Source organism: Chaetodon auriga, chromosome 23 (assembly GCF_051107435.1).
Source record: "Chaetodon auriga isolate fChaAug3 chromosome 23, fChaAug3.hap1, whole genome shotgun sequence".
Taxonomy (NCBI): Eukaryota; Metazoa; Chordata; class Actinopteri; order Chaetodontiformes; family Chaetodontidae; genus Chaetodon; species Chaetodon auriga.
Genome location: NC_135096.1, coordinates 7,396,928 through 7,416,664, shown reverse-complemented (window position 1 = coordinate 7,416,664; position 19,737 = coordinate 7,396,928). Strand labels below are relative to the sequence as shown.

Below are 19,737 nucleotides of genomic sequence, written 5' to 3'. Positions count from 1 at the left end.
CTGACTTTCTGCTCAGAAAGTCCTGTATAAACCTCTTCTGTTTGGGTTTTTACTGCGCACGTTTGGTCTTTGGACACCAGCATCTCCCTGTCTGACCTGTGTGTACAATTATTATGTTCCTGGCACAGGACAGCAGGAATAAGTGATAATATTTGTGGAGATGCGGCACACTCCCTCCTCGAGTCTTAAAGGGGGCGGACGTGGTGCTGAATTAGTAGATAGTAGATGTCTGGCAGCCGAAGCAGGAGAGTGTGCCGCAGTTCTATTAGGTGGGAATATACACAGCTTGTCCCCGATTGGGTCCTGCACAGGTCCCCACATAGGCAGATGAATTTGTCATCGTGGCAGGGGTCACTCAGATGGATGGCTCTCATTGGATGCCAGGCGGCTGCTTGTAATATAAGGAGACTGTGGCTCTGCAAAACAGACAGAGATTTCATTATGTCCTCAAAAAGTGCTTATGGGGGGGGGGGGGGGGGGCTGGCCCAGCCTCGCTCAGCTGTTGTCATTGCAGCAGCGCTGCTCATTGTCATCATGCTGGATTGCTGTAATTTCCTCGCGGTGCTTCGTCAATGGCTTTGCGACTCCTCAGGGAGCACGAGGTTCAGCTGCTTCCCTTCCACAAGTTGCAAAGATATCTGCCTCCACCTCCACACAAACAAGCTAACAGGATTTCAGTCTCACTGTCAAAGTCTTAATCTTTGTTTAAGCGTTGCCGAGTGCTTATCCGAATGTGAATGAGCGGGTTCGCCGAGCCGCTCGCCAACATGCGTGTGCGTGGAGTGTGTTTACACATACCTGGCCTCTTCAGTGGATTAACACACTCGCATGGTTGCCAGTACTCAGTGGCTGCAGGTCCTGGTGGCAGATGGGACATCAGTGAGGTCACTTTAATTAGCGACTTACAAGCCTGCAAAAAAAAACAGAGAAGAAAAAGACAACTCGGTCACCAGGCCAGCGAGAAGTGTCTTCCCATGAACCTTTGCCCCACTTGCATCTGCTGCTTGCTCTGCTGTTTTCAGTTATTGGCTTATGGATATCCCTCATCAACATGCACACGCACCACTTCATATGTGTGCACGCTTATTGTCAACCAGCGGACGACAATTATTCAAGCCTCTGCCGCTCCTGTCGTGCAAGACTTCATCCATATCTCGTGATTGATTTAAGCTTGTTATTTGTTGCGCATTAGGGGAATAGAAACCTCAGTTCATCAATGTGTCTTTTGAGATAACACCCGCAAATCATGTTAAGTGGACATCCAATCTTTTAAATAGACTGGGATCTGTTTGACCTCAGGCAACAATTGATTTGCGTATTGCTAATTAATTGAGGCTGTGCTTTGAATCGTGAGGATGGAAGTGAAATCGGGCTGGTAACAGGCATACCAATTTCAGTGATAAAAGCCAGCCAAATGTTAGAGCAGAGATATCAAACGCGATGCAAATGAGCGTTTTTGATGACTTTTTCAAACCTTGCCAAAAATAGGATCCAGGCATATTTAACTAAATGCCTTTTTTTTTTTTCCCAAGCTTGCTGCTTTTATGATTTGTTGCACCGGGAGACAGAGGTGCTCTGTGATGATATGAGACAAAGGTAATGAGCTGCTTGTTAGAGTCGCACTTCATGGTATCACACACAGAAACGCACACGGGCGGGCGCACGCACAGCGAACAGAAAAGATCAGACACTGCTGGAACCAGACGAACTCCCGGGATTCTCGGCTTCTTACGGCCTTTGTTTGTGCGTGTGTTTGCCTCTGAACGCCCTTGTAAGGCTTACACTTTTTGGCTGGGGTTGAATATAAGGCAGAAATCACCCAAACTGGAACAACTGGCTTTTTGCTTTTTTTCTGTTTTGACTCACTAAAAAGCTCAATTTGCCTGTGTTTTCACGGCTGAGATCAGAAAGTCTGCATTCCTCAAGTGACTGGCCATTTAGCTCCAGACATAGGTGTATACACACACACACAGACACACACACACACACACACACACACACAGAGGCTTATATCCACTCCTCCACACACACACACCCACACACACCCTCCCCCAACCAGTTGGGTTCTTAGCCTGGTGTGGGTCACATGCACAGCCCCTCCTGACTTGGGTCAACCCCCCAGGGCTTCACCACCACTTGCAGGGCCTGCCGTCATTAAACTCCAGCGGATTAGTGGGAGACTCCAGCCCACAACCCAGCAGCCTCCTTGGCCCACCCTGGATGTCCCTCAACTCCATATGGGCAAGACATTTAAGAGCCAGGATAGGACAGGAGGGACCGGAGAAGAGGAACGATGGGGACACGTCCGGGAGCCGCACTTAAAATTCTGTCGCCTTGTCCTTCGGCGAACGAGAACGGGAAATGAAATGACTTGAAGACAGAACTGTAATCCATCGAGTGCATTTGGACGTCCATCCAGCAAGGGCACTCTGAGGCCTTGTCCACACCCCCTCCCCTTCCTGTGTCACCACACTCAGACAGGATGACCGGTGAGCAGACAGGAACGTGGGGGCGACTGGGGGCCCTGCATGGCCTGAAGATGAGGGAAGCAGTCGTCAGGTAATGAGCAGAGCAGCACTTTCATTTGCCTGTGAGCAGAACTCGAGACTTTTTTTTAGTCTTTTGAGGCAATCTGTGTGGTTTCACTCTGCTGCGTTTTGTTTTTGCTTACCACACTTATCCTCTTAAAGACTTAATTGTAGTCATTCTTCTGCCTGTAATGGAGATTAGACACTTCTAGAAAGGGAAAAGGAGAGGCCCTTTTGTTGGCTGCTGCTCATAAAGTCTGCTCACACGCACCTACACAGAAGCTCAGGTACGATATCTTGACGTTTGAGCCGCCTGCTCGTCCTCAGATTTATCTGTCTGGCTTTTTTGATCGCTTTTGTTCTCTTTTAGGCATTCGAAGTGAACCAGGTGGCCAAAGATAGGCTGGAAATAAAGTCCTCTGTGCTTTTCTTTGCTCTGCCGCCGAATTACAGTCATTGTCACCCAGATCATGTGCACTCATCAGCAAAACCAGGGAGTTTACAGCCGAACTAGTCCACTTGACTTTGAATCATTGCCGTCTTGAAGGGCCCTCTTCGTGGCAGGATATGGGAGACTTACGGCTAGACTAACAACAACAGCAGACGATGACTGGTGCCTGCAGATTTACAGCTCAGCGGCGTATTCCTTCACATTACTCACCGCTTGAGAACATGTGTGTGTATACAACGTGTGTGTATGTCGGAGGCGGATGATGTAAACACGCAAGAATGGCACCGTTTTTCAAGTCTGGACGTGTTGTTTGGACAGTCACGCTCGGCCTGAGATCCCTCCACGGTCCGCAGAGTATAGTTTCAGAACCGTGTGTGTGTGTGTGTGTGTGTGTGTGTACTGTATGCATTCATGTGCTACTCTCATTACCACCACGCTACTCTGGACTCCACAGCTGGACCGGCAAAGGCTAATACACTTAGAGAGGGGGCTGAGTGATTGCAGTCTGTTTGCAGATCAATGCCCGCTCTTCTAATCATCCAAGCATCCAGCCACGCCTGGACCAAGTGTTTTAATTTGGCGCATTTGACATGGCCCCCCTGCACGCCTTGGCGGCTGCAGGGTTTAGTCGGATGAATCAGGCCCCTGTTCAAGACAACACATCTGGGGTCATTAACAGGATGAAGGGGTGGAGGGGGGGGTGGGAGTTGAGTCTTTTGAAGTTACTTCCTTACTCCTGCCCAATGGGGACGAGGCTGTTAAATAGATAATAGGTGTCTGGACTATTTTGGGAGCACCTCACACTTAGAGGATTTATTGGTCCATTTCAAGCCCTCTCTTTAACTTCCAAATTTGAACGAGGAATTATGTCTGATTGAACTTAATTTGGGTTTTTCTACTCTATCACTTTAAATTACCTGCTCATAGCAGAGCTTTGGTACCAATCTCCCGTTTCTTTCTTTTTTTTTTTTTTTTTAAAAAAGAGCACACTCACAAAGCACAGTGCGGGGGTTCGAGTGTCAAAGAGCGAGGCTCGTAACTATGTCAGACAATCACAAACACTTGTATACACACGCTCCATCCCGCTAACTTCCGCCTGGGATTAAACATGCTGGTTATAATGTTTATAGGCATGTTGAAAGAGGTCAGATTACAAGCTTTTGCAGAAGTAGGGCATCCATCCTCACATCATGATAGCGCGCCTGTTCTCTCTGGCTTGTGAAGCTGGTGTTCACAGATTCTAGCCTGAAGCCAAGCAGCATGTAATTCAAACTGACCTCATGGTTGCAGTATAGATTTGCTTGTCTGGCAGCTGCTCTGGTTGGCACATAAACACAGCGGCTGCTGGTTTATAAGATAATTCTTTATCTGTACATTACACAAGCAACAAAAAGGACATTTCAAGAGGAAATGCCTGCCACTTCTTTAAAGGGTCAGCTCGCCCACCTGCCTGGGAGATTTCTTCTGCCTCTGGAGTAAAAGAGAAGTGCATGGAGTTTTGTTTGTGCTGCTCTCAGCAATGAAAAGTTACATTTACCATCTACCAGCATCCATTGTAACTTTTGAATAGAGTTGGGCAATGTTTGCTGCAATACTATATGATTTATCACGTATATGTGTTCTCAGTTGAACTAATCATCTTGATAAATCTATTTGATCATTGATCATTTGGTGAAATTTGGGAAAATGACCACAGAATTGTCCAAGGTGACGTCTTCAAATAGCTTGTTTTGTCTGACAAACTGTCTAAATCCCAGCTATATTCAGTTTGCTATCATGGGAAACTGGCAAAAATCCACACGTGGAGCTATTTTTGCACTTTTGCACAAATGATTAATTCATCTTCAAAGATTAATGGATGAATTAATGAAAACAGTTTTTCCCCCCAATTAGGGGGATCTATTTGCAGAATATGGCAGAAATGGAACACAGTATTCATAATTATATTTTCGTTGGTATTTAATCACCTGAAAATAAGAATCTTTGTGTATTTGTTACCCTTTAATGAGGGCTTTCTCCAGAGACAGTGGCTCATCTTCCACGGAGTCCACCCTGTTTCTAGAGTAGCCCAGAAAGGACAAACCAAACACTTTTTTTTTGTGTTTTTTTTTCTGTGTTTGGAAAGGGAGGGCAAATCTGCAGCCTCACCACCAGATGCCACTAAATCCTACACACTGGACCTTTAATCAGATACTCATTTTCAGCTCCACATACAACTTGGTATTAGCTTGTATCTGTATCACTAGTGTCTTCTCTCTATGTTCGCCTGCCTCCTCTTCCATCTTCACGGTTATGAAATGACCCTGCTTGGGAGCCACAGAGGCTCCTGGGGGGTAAGTAATGGACTCCATGCTGTCATCATGACTGAGGTTTCCCTCCGGGATGTCTTCCTCAGTCTGTATCTCTGTCCCACATGTGGAGCACACATGCCTGTAACCCTTTGGGGAAACGCGAGCAAAGGCTCCGGCAAGATGAGCTTGAGGACCAATGGCTTCCTCATTGCTAACTGCTTCCTCTGGCCAGCGGTGAACATGTGGGACGGTCATCATGAATTTGGCACTCTAAATCCTTCCAAATGTAGCAAGACTGCTGGAGGGATGAAAGGGGAAGAACCTAAATCTGGTTCCCTCCATATGTCCCTTTTAATTTACGCTCTTTTCAGGCTAGTCCTCAATCGCACCCCGGCGGCACTGCACTTCTGCAAAAATCGTTGTGGTGACGCGGGAAAGGCAGTATTTAATGTTCAAATGTTGAGTTTTCATGGTTCAATGCATTTGTAATATTTGCGATTAGAAATGAAATGGCATTTATGATAAAAGAGGTAAATAAACCAAAGTTTTGTCGTTTGGTGTTAGACAGATAAAACTGTCCTGTGTAAAATTAAAAAAAAAAACCCCAAAAAGCTCTTTTTCACAGCAGTTGGTCCACAAATATTGGAATGAAATATGACTGTCAGGACATACTAAATGCTTTGGCCTCTTGATCCCTTTTTCTGTGGCATGTGTGTCTTGTTGAAAAGGTGAAAGGTCGCTGGCGGGAGCCAGCGGTCAGGAGGGCGAGCACCTTTGTAATGCTACCCTGCTGTAACACGCATGACTGATGTGCATGACTTTTACAGCCCTGAACTGTCCGCATGGCTCTAAACTGGACCAAACCTTTCACCAAAGGCGTCTCGTTTAAGAGAGTGCTCCCTTTCATTTGGTTCGTGTCTAAGAGAGGGTCTGCTTGCATGTTTTCTGCAAAACAGCCCTAAGAGGATAAGAGTGGCTTAGTGTTGGGTTAAGCTAGGCAATCACCCGGTGGGCGTACATAAGTGATTTGCTGGAAGGGAGTCTGAGAAGAAGAATGGAATATTCTTGCGCCAAAACGGACGGTTTTGCAGGGCCTTCGTAAGGTCACGCGAGGCGATTGTCGCCACGGATGCTGCAGTCACGTAAGGTCCCCCCCGATGGCCTCGATTCAGCCGCACAACCAGGTGATTGTTCTCCGTATCATTTCAGCAGCTTTGGGGTTTTCCAGTCATTCACTGGTCAAATCTGATTAGAGGGACTCGGCCAACCTGAGCCGCTGACAGTGCTGATAAAGTGAGAGTGTGTTCAGAGTCAGACGGAGAAAAGCTGAGGCATCTCCGCTCATCTCTGGCACTGTGAAGCTTCTCCTTTGTTCAGCTGAAATGTTAAGAGCTCTAATCTGAATATTCCTCCAGGTAAAAGTCACATTAAGCTCTGTGTTTTCTGTGGCTGAAGCTTAAACGAGTTGCCGTGGACTTTACCATGTAATCCTCGAGTGTCGAGTCTTGTGTCTGTGATAAAGAAATTCAAATCACAGATGCAATGGAGCTCATTTTCTGCCCCCTAGGAATGCTGGCAGCCCAAATAACCAACCATGGCAGGGGGGAGATCAGCGACTCCCGCCTGGCCCGAGCTGTGAAACATGCAAAGATGCAGGCGGTCATTGGCAAGAGAGTCGCTGTTAAAATAAACAAGTGAGCATCTGAAAACTGCGGTCACGATAAGCTGTGTATTTGGAGAGAAGATCGTTAGAACAACGCGGAATACGAGATGTCGTGCAGAGATCTGCGGTCATGCAGCAGCGTCCTGGCATGCAGAATCTGTGTAAGCTTTGCACGGAAAGCGTTGATTTTAGTGAAGCCTCTTAATCACAAATGAGGAACCACACGGCCGCATGCACACACACACACGCGTACACACGCCCTGGCTGACAGAACAGGGGGATCCCTTCCTTTAGTCGTGCTTTATCCCTGCAAGTCTATCCCTGATTCCCATCTGATCCGAAACTACCGGCCTGCTTGCCTCTCAGCAGGGGTCCTTCTCCTTTGGAGAGGGCTTAACATGGGACATATGGGAAAGTCTTTGCCTGCCAGATCACTGTCTTCGCACAGGGCCAGTGTCGGATAATGACACACTGGAGACACGGCAAGTAGAAAATGAGAACAGGAGATCTGCTGTCAGGCTGACTCGGTAACCCAGCCACGGGACTGACGGTGCTGTCTGTCGATTGAACGAAAAGCACTCAGGCTTATATGATGACTGCATGGCCTACTTTGGCCGTGAGACCCACATTTCAGCAAGAGCGTCTGGGTCACTTTATAGCGCTGTGAGAGAGCAGAGTGCCGGGCGTGCATTCGGATGCCTCTACATATGGAGCTCAGGGACGTCTGCACAGTGTTCCTGGCTTTTTTCCGCAAAAGCGGCGGTGTCAAAAATGGAGAAAAACTCAAGATGGGGTAAGTTTGGAGCTAACCTTGTCAGCTTTTGCGAGAGGTATGGAGTCCTTTGATCATTTCCAGGGCTGTGAAGGAATTTGTCATTTGAAGGTTAGAGCTGCGTAAAGCCACTGCAGTTTCAGTGAATAGAAAGACTTTTGAATAAAACGCTCCTCCGTTTGAAGTCTTGATATCACTGTGCCTGTTTGACAGCTAAACGTTAAAGAAGAAGAAGAAGAAGAGACAGGAACATTTTCATATGTAAACCGCGGGTTTGTCAACCAGTCAGCATGAGACGCCACGCCGCGCTTCACCTCTAATTGCCCCGGCGTGTTCTGATGATGCATCACTTTGTTCACCTCTGCGGCTCGCCGTCACATCAAGCCCCATGATCGTGTATGTATTCAGCGTGTGTGTTTTAAAAGGAGGAGAAGGGGGTGGGTTGGCCTGAAGATCATCAGACCTCAGGCTGAACATTGATTGGGCTCTTAATTGTATTTCCTGGACTGCCGTGTTTGAAATTCAGCTCGTGTGGCTCGAGGGTCAGGAGAGTCAAAATTTGCTTTCGCCTCCACATACGCCCCCTCACAACACACACACACACACACACACTCCGTCCGTCCTTCCCTCTCTCCTCCCCTGAATGATGTTTTCAATAGGTCGTCGGCAAGCGCTTTGAGATTAATCACACTATCACACTGAGCAAGACTCTGTTTTTTATGTAAAGTAATGCTCTGTCATCTGAGAGTTATATTCCATCCATCATATGCATTTAGCAGACTCTCTCACATATAAATAGGTTTTAGGTGGCTGAATTTACAGTAATGACAAATTGCATCGTTTATTTTATGGGATGTTTTGCCGGACGCTTGTCCCATTCTGTTTTTTGGCTGGATTTACTGCTTTTGGAAACATGCATTTGCTTTGTTTGTGCTTTTAGAGTTAGCTCTCTCACAAATACTTTCAAATGCACTACTGGTGCTTTGATTGAAAAGAAGTGCTGTTAACTAATGTTATAAGCACTTTGTTGGTATTTGTAATCAGTGCAACTTCAATAGTGATTAGTGGGGGGGTAATTACCCAAAGCGTTCTTATTTGTGCCGTTTCTCTGCATGAGTTGGCAAAGAAAATGAGATGATAGCGAGCAGAATCCTGCACACAAGAACTTATTTCTCTCTCGAAACATTAGATTTGGAGTGGATGAAGTAGTTTCTTCTTATGTGTCTTTATAGCAGCTTGAAGATTTCCTCTTAATTTTTTTTTTTTTTTTTTTTGTCCAGAATAGAATAAATCTGACTTCCAAATGGATCTCGCCTTTCTGTCCCCTTCAAGTATTGTCAGTCCCTCAGCACCACCTTTAAACTTCAAAGTCTTTCAGCGCTCTGTCCCTGCCATCAAAAGCACCAGAGTCCGTCCAGCGACACATCTTCGCCTTCTGTGACAGGAAACTTTAAAATGGAGGCGGCGTGGAAGGCGAGGCAGCTTCAGAGCCGTATTTAGAAACACAAAGGGTCTCTTTCAGGTGTGCAAGGGTGCCACAGACCCCTCAGAACAGCCTCAGGTTGAAGCGCCACATCCAGATCCTTTCCTGCCCTCCCCTTACCGCTTCCTCCTGCCACAACATGAAGGAGCAGGCAGGCCGAGGCGTCAGTGTTTCTTACCATGCCACTGTGGAAGGTCACTGATGTCGAGCATGCTGGGAAGTCCTGGGGGTAATGCAGATGTGGCTGTGTATTTACGGTGTGCTACAAAAGCAAATGTTGATATTATTCATTTCATTTTGCTTCCCCTTTCATGATTGCTTCCCTGCATCGGCTGGCACATATTTTCATTCATGCCACATTAGAATAGTTTTGACTCCATCTGTTGGCTCGCCTCATGATATCGCCGCTATTTCTCATTTCAGGTTTTAATTTTGAAAACTCCCACATTTCTCTATTCATCCTGCATGTATCTCCTGCTGGCAGCCTATTTCTGATTTTGCAGCGGGCCAAAACAGTTAACAGGAGGGCGATTTGTGACTTTTCCAAACAGTTTCTCGAGAGGAGCGAGCAAAGATGATGCAGGAAAAGTAGCTGTATTAGATTAGATTAATGTGAAAGTGTTAAACATCCTCTTGGTTGTGCAGTTGAAAGTAGAAAGACTGAGGAGTCTCAAAGGTTTCTGGAAATTCCTTGAAACCAGAGTGAGTGTTGTTAAACAACCGTCTAAGTATTTGAACAGTTGCCAAGGATTTGCTCTTCAGGAAAATAGATGCTCAACTCTGTGACCCGAATGTCATGATTATACACACTGGAGCACACACTGTGGCTCTATCTGTAGGTGGTCACCAGCCCAAATCCCCTCAGTCAAAGAACCACCCCTACTTCCCATGCTGATCATGCTTGTCGGCTAGTCCTTGACCTGGTGTCAGCGTCTCCGGACACCAAAGCTGTCTCTGTCACGTCCTCTTTGCTCTATAGGTTGTGCTGATTAAGGCCAGCATTTAAAGCAGGAACTGGAGCAATCTGCCACCAGCCAGCCTGCCTGCCCACCCGCCTTCCTCGTCGACTGTTCAGTCAGCAGCTAGCGGCCTGATTACAGCCGGCTTTATGGCTCAGCCTGGACAGATGGCGTGGCTAGCACCGTCCTCTCTTGCCCTGCCTGCCTGTGCTCATTCTCACCCACTGTCATACAACAGACAGGGTAGGAATGGAGCAAGATTGTACGACAAAGCATGTATAAAACATATGCACACATTCAAATTCTTGAAATTGAGAGACTGAAAAGTTGCACATTCCCGCAACAATTACTGCTCATACTAATACTGCAATATACAGTAAATAAAGTTGTCCCTAAACGCCTCCTGTTCCTAAAATAACTATGAAATATGTTGGGTTTTGTAAGTATTAAACAAATGAGATATAAGGTGTTAATTAGTGATCTCTGGAGGTGCTGATAGGCAGGTTTTGTCACTTTTGGACAGAGACTGTAGTTTTTCCCCCCTGTTTCCAGCCTTTATGCTAAGTTAAGCTAAACAGCTGCTAACAGTGTGATATCAATTCTCTCATCTAACTTGTGGTGAAGTGAATTAAGCCTGTTTCCAATAATGGTGAACTATCCCTGTAAGGTTAGGATTAGACATTTCATCAAGGTAATGGTGAGAATGATAGTTTTTTTTGTCCAAATACTCGAAAATTTGTCTGTTAATGTGTAAAAAAAAACTTGCTGGAGTTGCTTAATCTCGCTTTTTGTGCGATTCATACATTTGCAACTTGGTTTGATAAGCAGCATAAGGCCTTCTGACAAGCACATACGCCATGTGTTTGGGGTTGGAGAGAAAAGGAGGTGATAGTTCTCGCTTATGAGAATGATATGCAACAGACTGATTGAATCCCCCTAAAAAAAAATAAGAATTTTCAGCCACGATTCGTCACGTAAGACCTTCTTTTGTCCTGCTGAACTTCATTGTGAATGAAACCAGTGAAAGAAGAAGACTGTGTCATGAAAGTCAGATGATTCCCACCTGACAATGTCAAAGCCTCCTTTTGCCAAGATGCTCCTCTCTAACAATGCCTGGCTGTCAACTCCCCGTCTACCGGTGCTCCTGAATGTCACTTTTATCTTATCGTTTCCGTTTACATGATCCCAGCTGGGTCCAAGATCGTCTTACGCAGCTTATCTGGTGCTATGGAAGTCTTTTTTTTTTTTGTACAGAATCAGAAATACTTGCAGGGTCAAAGTTCTCCCTACAGCTCGAGGGATAAAGATGGCATGTGGCTCTTATTCAGATGGAAATAGGCTGAGGCATTTTCACGTGCGCTCCTCTGCACCTGTTTTGCATGCAGCTTGCAGTGTTAGCAGCACAAAACAGAGGCACGGATTGTTTTGAGCAGACCGGGCCGTGAAGGTCAAGGTCACTCGCTCGGCGTTTGCTGCTGTGATTGCACTTAATTCAAGCCATCATCTGACACACATGCCGCCGTGCGCAGACACACGCCTACAACATCACACACAACAAGTCAGCGAGTAGTATTTTTGGACATTTTGTACTCTAGTCTAGTCATTTGGACAAAGTGTTCCCTTGCATAGTGAACTGAGCAGAGTTTGGGATTCGATCCAAAAAAATACCTCTCTTCCATCTTGTGTCTCTGGCACTGATTCAGTCCTATTCTCTTTTCATTTTCACTGCGGGCTCATTTGTGCTCGTGTCTGTGTGTGCATGCTGATGGAAAGTGGCAAAAAAAAAAATCACAATTGAAGGATCCAACGATCCATGTCAGACAACAAACATCTCATGAAACTGTGAAACAGCTTGAAAATGGATCCCATTTTAGTCGTTTACGGTGGTACCTCTGAGTCTACTCATCGCTTTGAAGCGGCTGATGCTTCTGGCATCGCATCATTTAAGGTATTTTAACCCAGCACAACCTGGGGGTCCTGCGGCGGGTTCATGCTGGCTATTCTGCAGTTGAGATTAAAACCAAGGCTTGTTTGGACCTTGGCATCAGGGTTACTACACCTTGGAGCAATGTGCATTAGGAGCTCCAGCTGGCTGAAATTGCTGCTGGCAAAATAGTGATGTCTTTTAAAAAATAATGTCTTGGTTTTTCAGGGTGTATGGTTTTGGGCCAGTGATTCTAATTTACACAAACCTCAGTCAGATAAAAGATCGATGCGTCACGCAGACTAGATTAACACATTAAACTAAACAACCCCTCGGCCCCTGCACTCTCTCTGCTGCTATGGTATGGAGAGGGTCGATGCCAGCTTAACAAGGAGGGTGCACTTTGGCCATTTTGCTAACAACAGGGATGCATCCCCCTGCTCGAGTTGCAGAGTGGTGGCTAGGTTCCGCTGTTTATGGGCATATAGAACACACACCAAGCAAGAAGAGGAGGAAGAGTTGAGTGCACTTATTTCTAATTCATGTGAGCAGCATCGCCAAAGATGATGTTGCCCGAGTGATCCCGCAGCGATGAGTATTTACCACCATCGTGTCCGGTTTAAGCAGCACCTGCCACATCATGTTCTACTTCACTTCCCTTTTCATGTTTCGACTTAACAACTCAACGCGATGACGTGTTCTGTGTGCAGGATGGAAGAGACGGTGCGGTCGCTGCTGCAGAATCAGGGCGTCCTGGAGCAGACGGCTGTGGACACGGTGGACATCATGAAGGCCTACAAGGTAAACTACCTCTTAACTGACAGTGACTGTCAAGAGGTTACAGTGAGAGCTAAAGTTGATCAAAAAGTAGTTGAATTATCACAGCCTATAAGAGCCTATAAGTTCCCTCATGGTGTGCAGTCATCTTCTCTCCTTACTCATATGCCAGTAATCCTTTTGTACCTATAGGTATTTGTTTTCAGCTCAGAGATCCACAATAACTAGACTGAACCAAGGTGAAAGCATTCACTGCTGTTATATAATCGAAATAGCTGCCGGGACTGAGCAGAGAGGCAGAAAGAACAAGTAACGCCACGTCTTTCCGAAGCACAGGGTCACCTCCTGGGTAGCACTTCACAATTTGAAACCCAAGATGTTTACGAGGCATTCTCGCACTGAAATGCTGTTGCCTCAGTCTGTTTATCACCAGCGTGATGTTATTCATTTCCATGTCTGAGAGCCCAAACTATACGGAAAAGAAGCTCAGTGTGACGCATTCGGCAAAATGCTGTTTATCCAGCATGTATGTGCCCGTACCGCTGCACATGCTTCCTTCATGTCACGCTAGAAGCATATGATAACGTAAAGTGTCCATAAATCAGCGACCGTATCATTGTCTTTAACGTCCAGCAGCTGAAATGAGAGCAAAATGCCTCTGAGGGACACACGAAAAGGGCATCACTAATTCAGCAAGTATGCAATAAAAAGATTCTTTCTAAATGACTGCATGCAACCATCGCTGCGAACAAAAGACAGGGGGAAAAAAAAATCTGAGCTGAATAACTCTTAAGATTAAATGTCAGCTGCTTTCCTGCTTGCTTTCCGGCGAGCGCGAGAGGATTGTGAAACATGGGATGAGCAGCCGTGATAACAGACTGATATGCTGGAAATTGTCCTGAGGTGCAAAAGCTTTATACGAAAATGTGACCTGTGAAATTAATACAGTGTGTCAATATGCAAATAATGTTATCTGTGCACACAGAGTAATCCCTTCCTGAGTTCCCCACCACAAAATGGATTACGTTGAGGAGAAACAGTATGACAAGGGTGATAGAAAGTATTATTGGAAACGGCTGCAGACAGTAAATATTTTCAATTTCGGGCAATCCCAACTAATTCAGCATTAAAGTGAAAATAATGACACTTTTCAGCGGCTTTTTTCATATTTACCCATGTCAAAATCTTTACTGTCGCTATTTTCTTGGTTAATCTATTCATTGCTTAGTCTGTAAGAAGGTCGAAAAACAGTCCCCTGTGCTTAAAAAAAATGTTCTTTTAATCAAGGTTGTGTTTCACTTGAATTATTTAAACGCTCAGCGGCGGACGGACATTGTCAAAGAGAATAAACCTGCAGGGTTATGATGATATTCCCAGTCGCTGTGTCGCTGAACATCCTCCATTCCGACGCAGTGATGTGCTCCTGCTGCAGCTGTATTCTGTGTATTCAGCAGACAAACTCAATAACTTGAAAGGGCAGCGCGAGGGACAAGGTTCCCTCCCCTCTCCCACTCCAGACTCTCTCTGTGGAGATTATTACCGAGCCCTTTAACGCTGTCTGATGAGCAGTCTCTGAAAGCAGACTACACAGGCTGGCCCTGGCAAAGAAAAGCAAACTTAAAACCGTGACTTTAAAGTATTGCCTTGCACACGATTGTCTGATGGAATCGAGCAAGATTGAAAACCTAATATACAGGCGGGTGACTGCGGGGAAAAAACTGAGCAAATGAGCGCAGAAACATAACGAACGTGGACGCTTCCACGCATGCGTGCTGAGTTTGAGTAAGCAATTAACATCCAGTCGTGCTCTGTGGCATGGGGTCGCTGAATGATTTGATGAGTTTGAAAATGATGGAAATCACATGATGTGGCCTTCAATGTCACCTGATCTCATCCCAAGTTTGGACTTGGAGAATCAATGCCAAGGCGCATTAAAGCATGGTGATGCTCCTCTATGTTGCTTTTTCCTTTAATTTGTCACCTGTCTGTTTAGAGGAGATTGGATCAAGCTGAAAACAAACTACTCTGAAGGATATTGTTTCCATGGCCTGTAAAGAGAGACTTACTCTCTGCAGCATTTGGATATATAAAAGCCGTCCATTAGCGCCGCTCACCTCAACTTTGTCAAGCACATTAAGCAGAGGTTTGACAATTATCTGTCAAAGCTCGGCCAGGAGTGACAAATGTAACGTGTGTGCGCGGTGATAAATCACACTGTAACGACTGAATACGTCACTGTCATTTGAAGAAAAGCAGCCGTTGCTTCATTCACGGCACATGTCAAAGTCAGCCTGTGCAGATGCAGCTATAGGGTCCGGCTGTTCGAGGAGAATAACGCAATCCAGCTGGAAGAAATGACTGGTTTTTTGACATGTAAGAGAACAAGAAATTCCAGTACTTTAGTGTTTCAAGATCCCTTGAAGGGGCTATTGGGTAAATTTGAGGCGTTACAAAGTCATTTATTTGACAAGAAATTATATATATATAGCTCAAATTAGATCCTTTCTTTCAAACATTTCACTAATCTTTGCCTTTTTCTTCTTCAGTATTGGATAAGTCTACTTGTCCAGTTCAGGCCTTTTAGAGCAAATGAGAAGCTTTCATCACTCACAGATCACCAGCCAAACTGGACTATAAAATGCTGTAAAATATATCTAAAAAAATGATGCAGAAATGTTGTGTCCCTCACCCGAACGTCCCAAAACAAATCTAATCTGAAACAAAATCGAAATGGCAACGAAACATTCTGAACTTTTTCGTTAAACTGCTCAAAACTCATCAACCCATCAGCCTGCGCTAACAGTTTTAGAGGTCTATGCAATGCAGGAAATAGTGAAAATAAATATATCTAACATGCATTGATACAAAACAGAAAATAACGACAGATCCTCTCTTTAGAGATGCTGCAACACGTAAATGTTTGTCAGTTTTGCTTTAAACTTTAAAATCATTCGTTATCAGCTGTTCCAGCTCAGATGATGCTAACTTTACACTTCATGTTGCTATGGTGAACAGACCATCCATGAGTAAGAACATGATGTGAGGCTCCAAAGATTCCCTGCAAAAGATAAAATAATCTCATGAGTGTGACGGAGAGCTCATTGTGTTTTGTTGTTGCGGTTTGGTGCTAGCCAGACAATACCTAATTAGTGGCTAATTATTACTAGTTGTTAATTATCACAGATGCCAGGAAGCTAAAAAAAACAAAAGAGAAATGAGACGCAGGAAAAAGATTGCGGGCGGCGAGACTGAGAGAGATTATGAAAGGCAGGGAGAGAGACGCACTGAGGCCAAAGAGAGTAAGATCCCCATAATACCGATGAGATGAGGACCCTCAAGGTCACTGCCACTCTTTGGAAAACAACTGAAACGTGATTAGGGATTAAGGGATGTTTTGGAGCTCTGTTGTCGGAGCTGCCTCCCTGTTGTCCCGTCTGCCCATCTGATCCTCTCCCCTTTCTTCTCTCCCTCTCTCCTTCCCTCTGATTCCTCTCTTTCACGGCTCCTAACTCGTTTTCGCATCCTGCCCCGAAACATTTGTCATACCTCGCTTTCTTCCCATCTGCTCAGGTTTTTGCTTGCCAAATTTCTCCTTCCTTTTCTTCTTGTTTCTTTTTTTTTTTTTTTTTTCCTTCTCTCCCTCTAACCTCGTCTCGTTGTGTGTGTGTGTGTGTGTGCGTCAGGATAAACTCTCAGAGGAAGTGCAGAAGCAGCACGAGGGCCCCGAAGAGAACGGCTCCCCGCCGGCGACTCAAACAGAGCCAGACACCGGGCTGCCGCCGAACGCCGATCCCGATGCCAGCCAAGCAGAAGAGGACGCAGACAAGACCAAGCCCCTTCTGGAGCGCCTCAAGGCCCTGGAGGTAACAACCACACTTTTCTTTTCTCCCTTCTCACTGCTTTCCCTTTCCTTTCTTTCTCTCTTTCCGCTTTGTTCTTCTTCATTCCTGCCTCTTCATCCACTCTTCCAGCCACCTCTGGCTATCCTTTGTGGCCAGCCTGTCTGCCAGTTGTCAGCCTCCTTGCTCAGTTGTGTCTGAAAGCATGACAGCTCATCAAATTCTCCAGTCTTCTTCGTTCGGAGAGTGAAGTCATCCTGTGAGAGTCGCCACCGGGGCCTCAGGCTGCACTCCAGCTTAGGTTTGTTTTCCTCTGCGCTCGGGGAGTTGAGCTGCTCTCCGCCGCGAGCCCCAAGCAACAGCCGAGCGCAGCCACAGTCATCCACACTCATTGTTTTTTTTGTTTTTTTTTCAGCTGAAGCCACCGGACAAACATCCGCTCGCATCTCTTCAGCAATTAACGCGCTCAGACTTAATTAAATTAAGTCAGCAGCCTAGTGTCACAGGTCTCAGCAACAAAGAGGAATTCAGAATAGCACAGAGAGACTTCAGCAGCAGTGCTCAGATTGTTGTCCGGATTGCATCTGTTTCCACAGTCAGGGTAAAATACTGCATACCCAACATCTCTCTGAGTGTCAGCTTGAAGTGCAGAAAACATCCATGAATCCAATCGCTCCATATTATCTCACAGAATGTATTCTCAGCTTTAGCTATCTCACATTTCTGGTGTATCCTGGTGCACATTATCACCTGTATGTAGGTGAGTCAGGGCGATTATAGTGATATAGTGCAAGTTACAGCAACACAGCTGCACTTAGTCTGTGATGATCTTGGACTACAGAGAATCTTTAGCGTAAAACCATTTGCTTTAATTAAGGATGACTAATATCTTACCTTTAAATCGCACACATTGCAGTATTAATATTCTGCACAAACAGGTGCAACTCTGTCGCATTTAACTTATTGTATAAGGAACTTGTGCAAAGTAAATGACCCTAAAACCTAGTGACCTGCCTGCAAGACTCAACTCACACTCCTTGGTGCAGCGATCACCCACCCAGCGGCATCTGAACCTGCTGCCTTTAACAGAGTTTCAAAGTTTTTAAAGTTGGACAGAAGTGCACAAAACGATATGAAAACATCCTTGGAACACTCGCCCACATAATGGCTTTAAGGAGTTGACGCTGGTAATTTTCACCAACTACTAACCTGTAAAATACAGAAAGTGACCAATTTCTTGCAGGGTGTGTTGATAATAAAGCAAATGATGGCAGTATTCAAGTAAAGTAAAACAAGAAAGAGCATTAGAGTCTCTCAGTGTGCACACATAAAGAAAGAAAAAAGTCCCTTCTCTTGCCAAATTAGAAAATAGAGTCCAATTACAGCAAAGTGGCAGGTAATTGCCTGATGCTCCTAAACTGTAAGTTATCTTACCACACTGGCAGGAAGTATGGTCAACCTGTCCTCCCAATCCATCTGATGAAGCACGTTAGCGAAACATTACATTTTAAATAGCTTCATCAAAAGTTAGCTGCCATTTTATTCCATTCTGCCGCGCCGGTGATGGATGCACCGCCGGCCAAAGCAGCAAGAACCAAGCAGAGGCAATACATCACTGCCCCGCATTGTGCATAAACTCCACTGACACTAAGTAAGCACTGCCCGGCTCTTATTCCACCATGCTCAACTGATACTGTTCATTAACTTGGCAGGCGAGCACTGTGGTCTATAACTGGGGCTTAAATGAATACTCCCAGACTGTGGGAGAAATGCCCGTTGGTCATTTTACTTGTTAAGTGATGAGAACATAACTGCTAAAATTACCCATGTGTCCACAGAGGCTCTAAGGTGCTTCATAAGAAATCTTTAGCTTGGACTGTGTTGAAAAGTGGAAACTAGTAGCAGGAAGTGACATAAGTGCTTTTACATGTGATGATTAAATCGGATGAATCGCATGAAGTGCATTCACATAATAAAATTGTAGCGTACGACTGCAATAGTGCTTCAAAAGTCTGCACGAAACAGTATTTTGTACATAAGTGACTGTGTACAATGTGTTTTTTTTGGCCTCAATCTAGTTTCCAGACAGCGTTTTTTCAGCAAAAAGTTCCATAAAAACCAACTTAACGCTTCCAGCGACAGAGAAGCGGAGCATTTAAGAGCTGAAGTACCAGAACCACATCCTTTTTATAGCATCCAATCACGAATTAAAACCAAACTTACAAGAACAATAGAAACGATAATGATAAGAACTACCTAATCCTAATACCTGATTGTTTTAGTATACATGGCTGGGTTTAGGAGCTATACCGCAGCCAGCCACCAGGGGGTGATTGAGATGCTTTGGCTTCACTTTTGAGAAGGTGTCCATCTTTATGGACTATCTAACTATTTCACCAGGTGTTGTTAAACATCAGGGCTTTCCTCCCTTCAGTGGGCTGCCATTCATTCTTGCATGACACTGGCTGGAGATTGAAAGAGGCTCTCTTGCAGGTACATAAAAAAAAAAAAAAAAAGGTGCCTTTTTAGATGCTGTTGCCAAAGAGATTTCATGCAGTTCATGATAGGGGTATGGCAGGTTTTAATCAGCGCTAAATAAGATATCAAGGGATTTCCAGAGCTGAAGATAGACATTCCATTCACAAAGCAACACATTAGACACACAGGCTTTCTCTAATTATGTTGGCCATTCATTACATTTGCACCCATAACCAGGTTCTGGGCTTGGAGGCTTTAATTATTCAGTGTTTCTTCTTCGATGGCATGATTGGAATGTTTTGGGTTGTAATTATGTTTCCCATGTTTTCATCAAGGGATTGGTAGTTTCTACTAAAGGGCAGAGGGCGAGAGAAGCAAGGCCGACTGACAGCTCCTAATATGCTGCCTGCCTCTGACAAATTGGAAACTCCCAGAGATCAATAGGGCCCGGCCTCATCGCTTGGCAAGTGGAGGAGATATTCTTATTAGGTCCAGACGGCAAACGGCTAGCTGCCGCCCCAAAGTTCAGCATCATAACTTCCATCCCCTTGACCTTTTTCTCTGTGGTGCTT

General features: G+C 45.2%; 1 protein-coding gene across 3 annotated transcripts in view; it reads left to right on the top strand.

Moving 5' to 3' along the window:
• Positions 1 to 19,737, top strand: part of LOC143315914 (nck-associated protein 5-like) — a 128,825-nt gene that overhangs the window by 76,865 nt on the left and 32,223 nt on the right. For all 3 annotated transcript variants that reach the window (XM_076723474.1, XM_076723476.1, XM_076723477.1), the window contains 2 exons: positions 12,782 to 12,872; positions 16,532 to 16,711. In XM_076723474.1, coding sequence (XP_076579589.1) covers positions 12,782 to 12,872; positions 16,532 to 16,711 — 271 coding nt within the window. The remainder of the gene's footprint in view (positions 1 to 12,781; positions 12,873 to 16,531; positions 16,712 to 19,737) is intronic.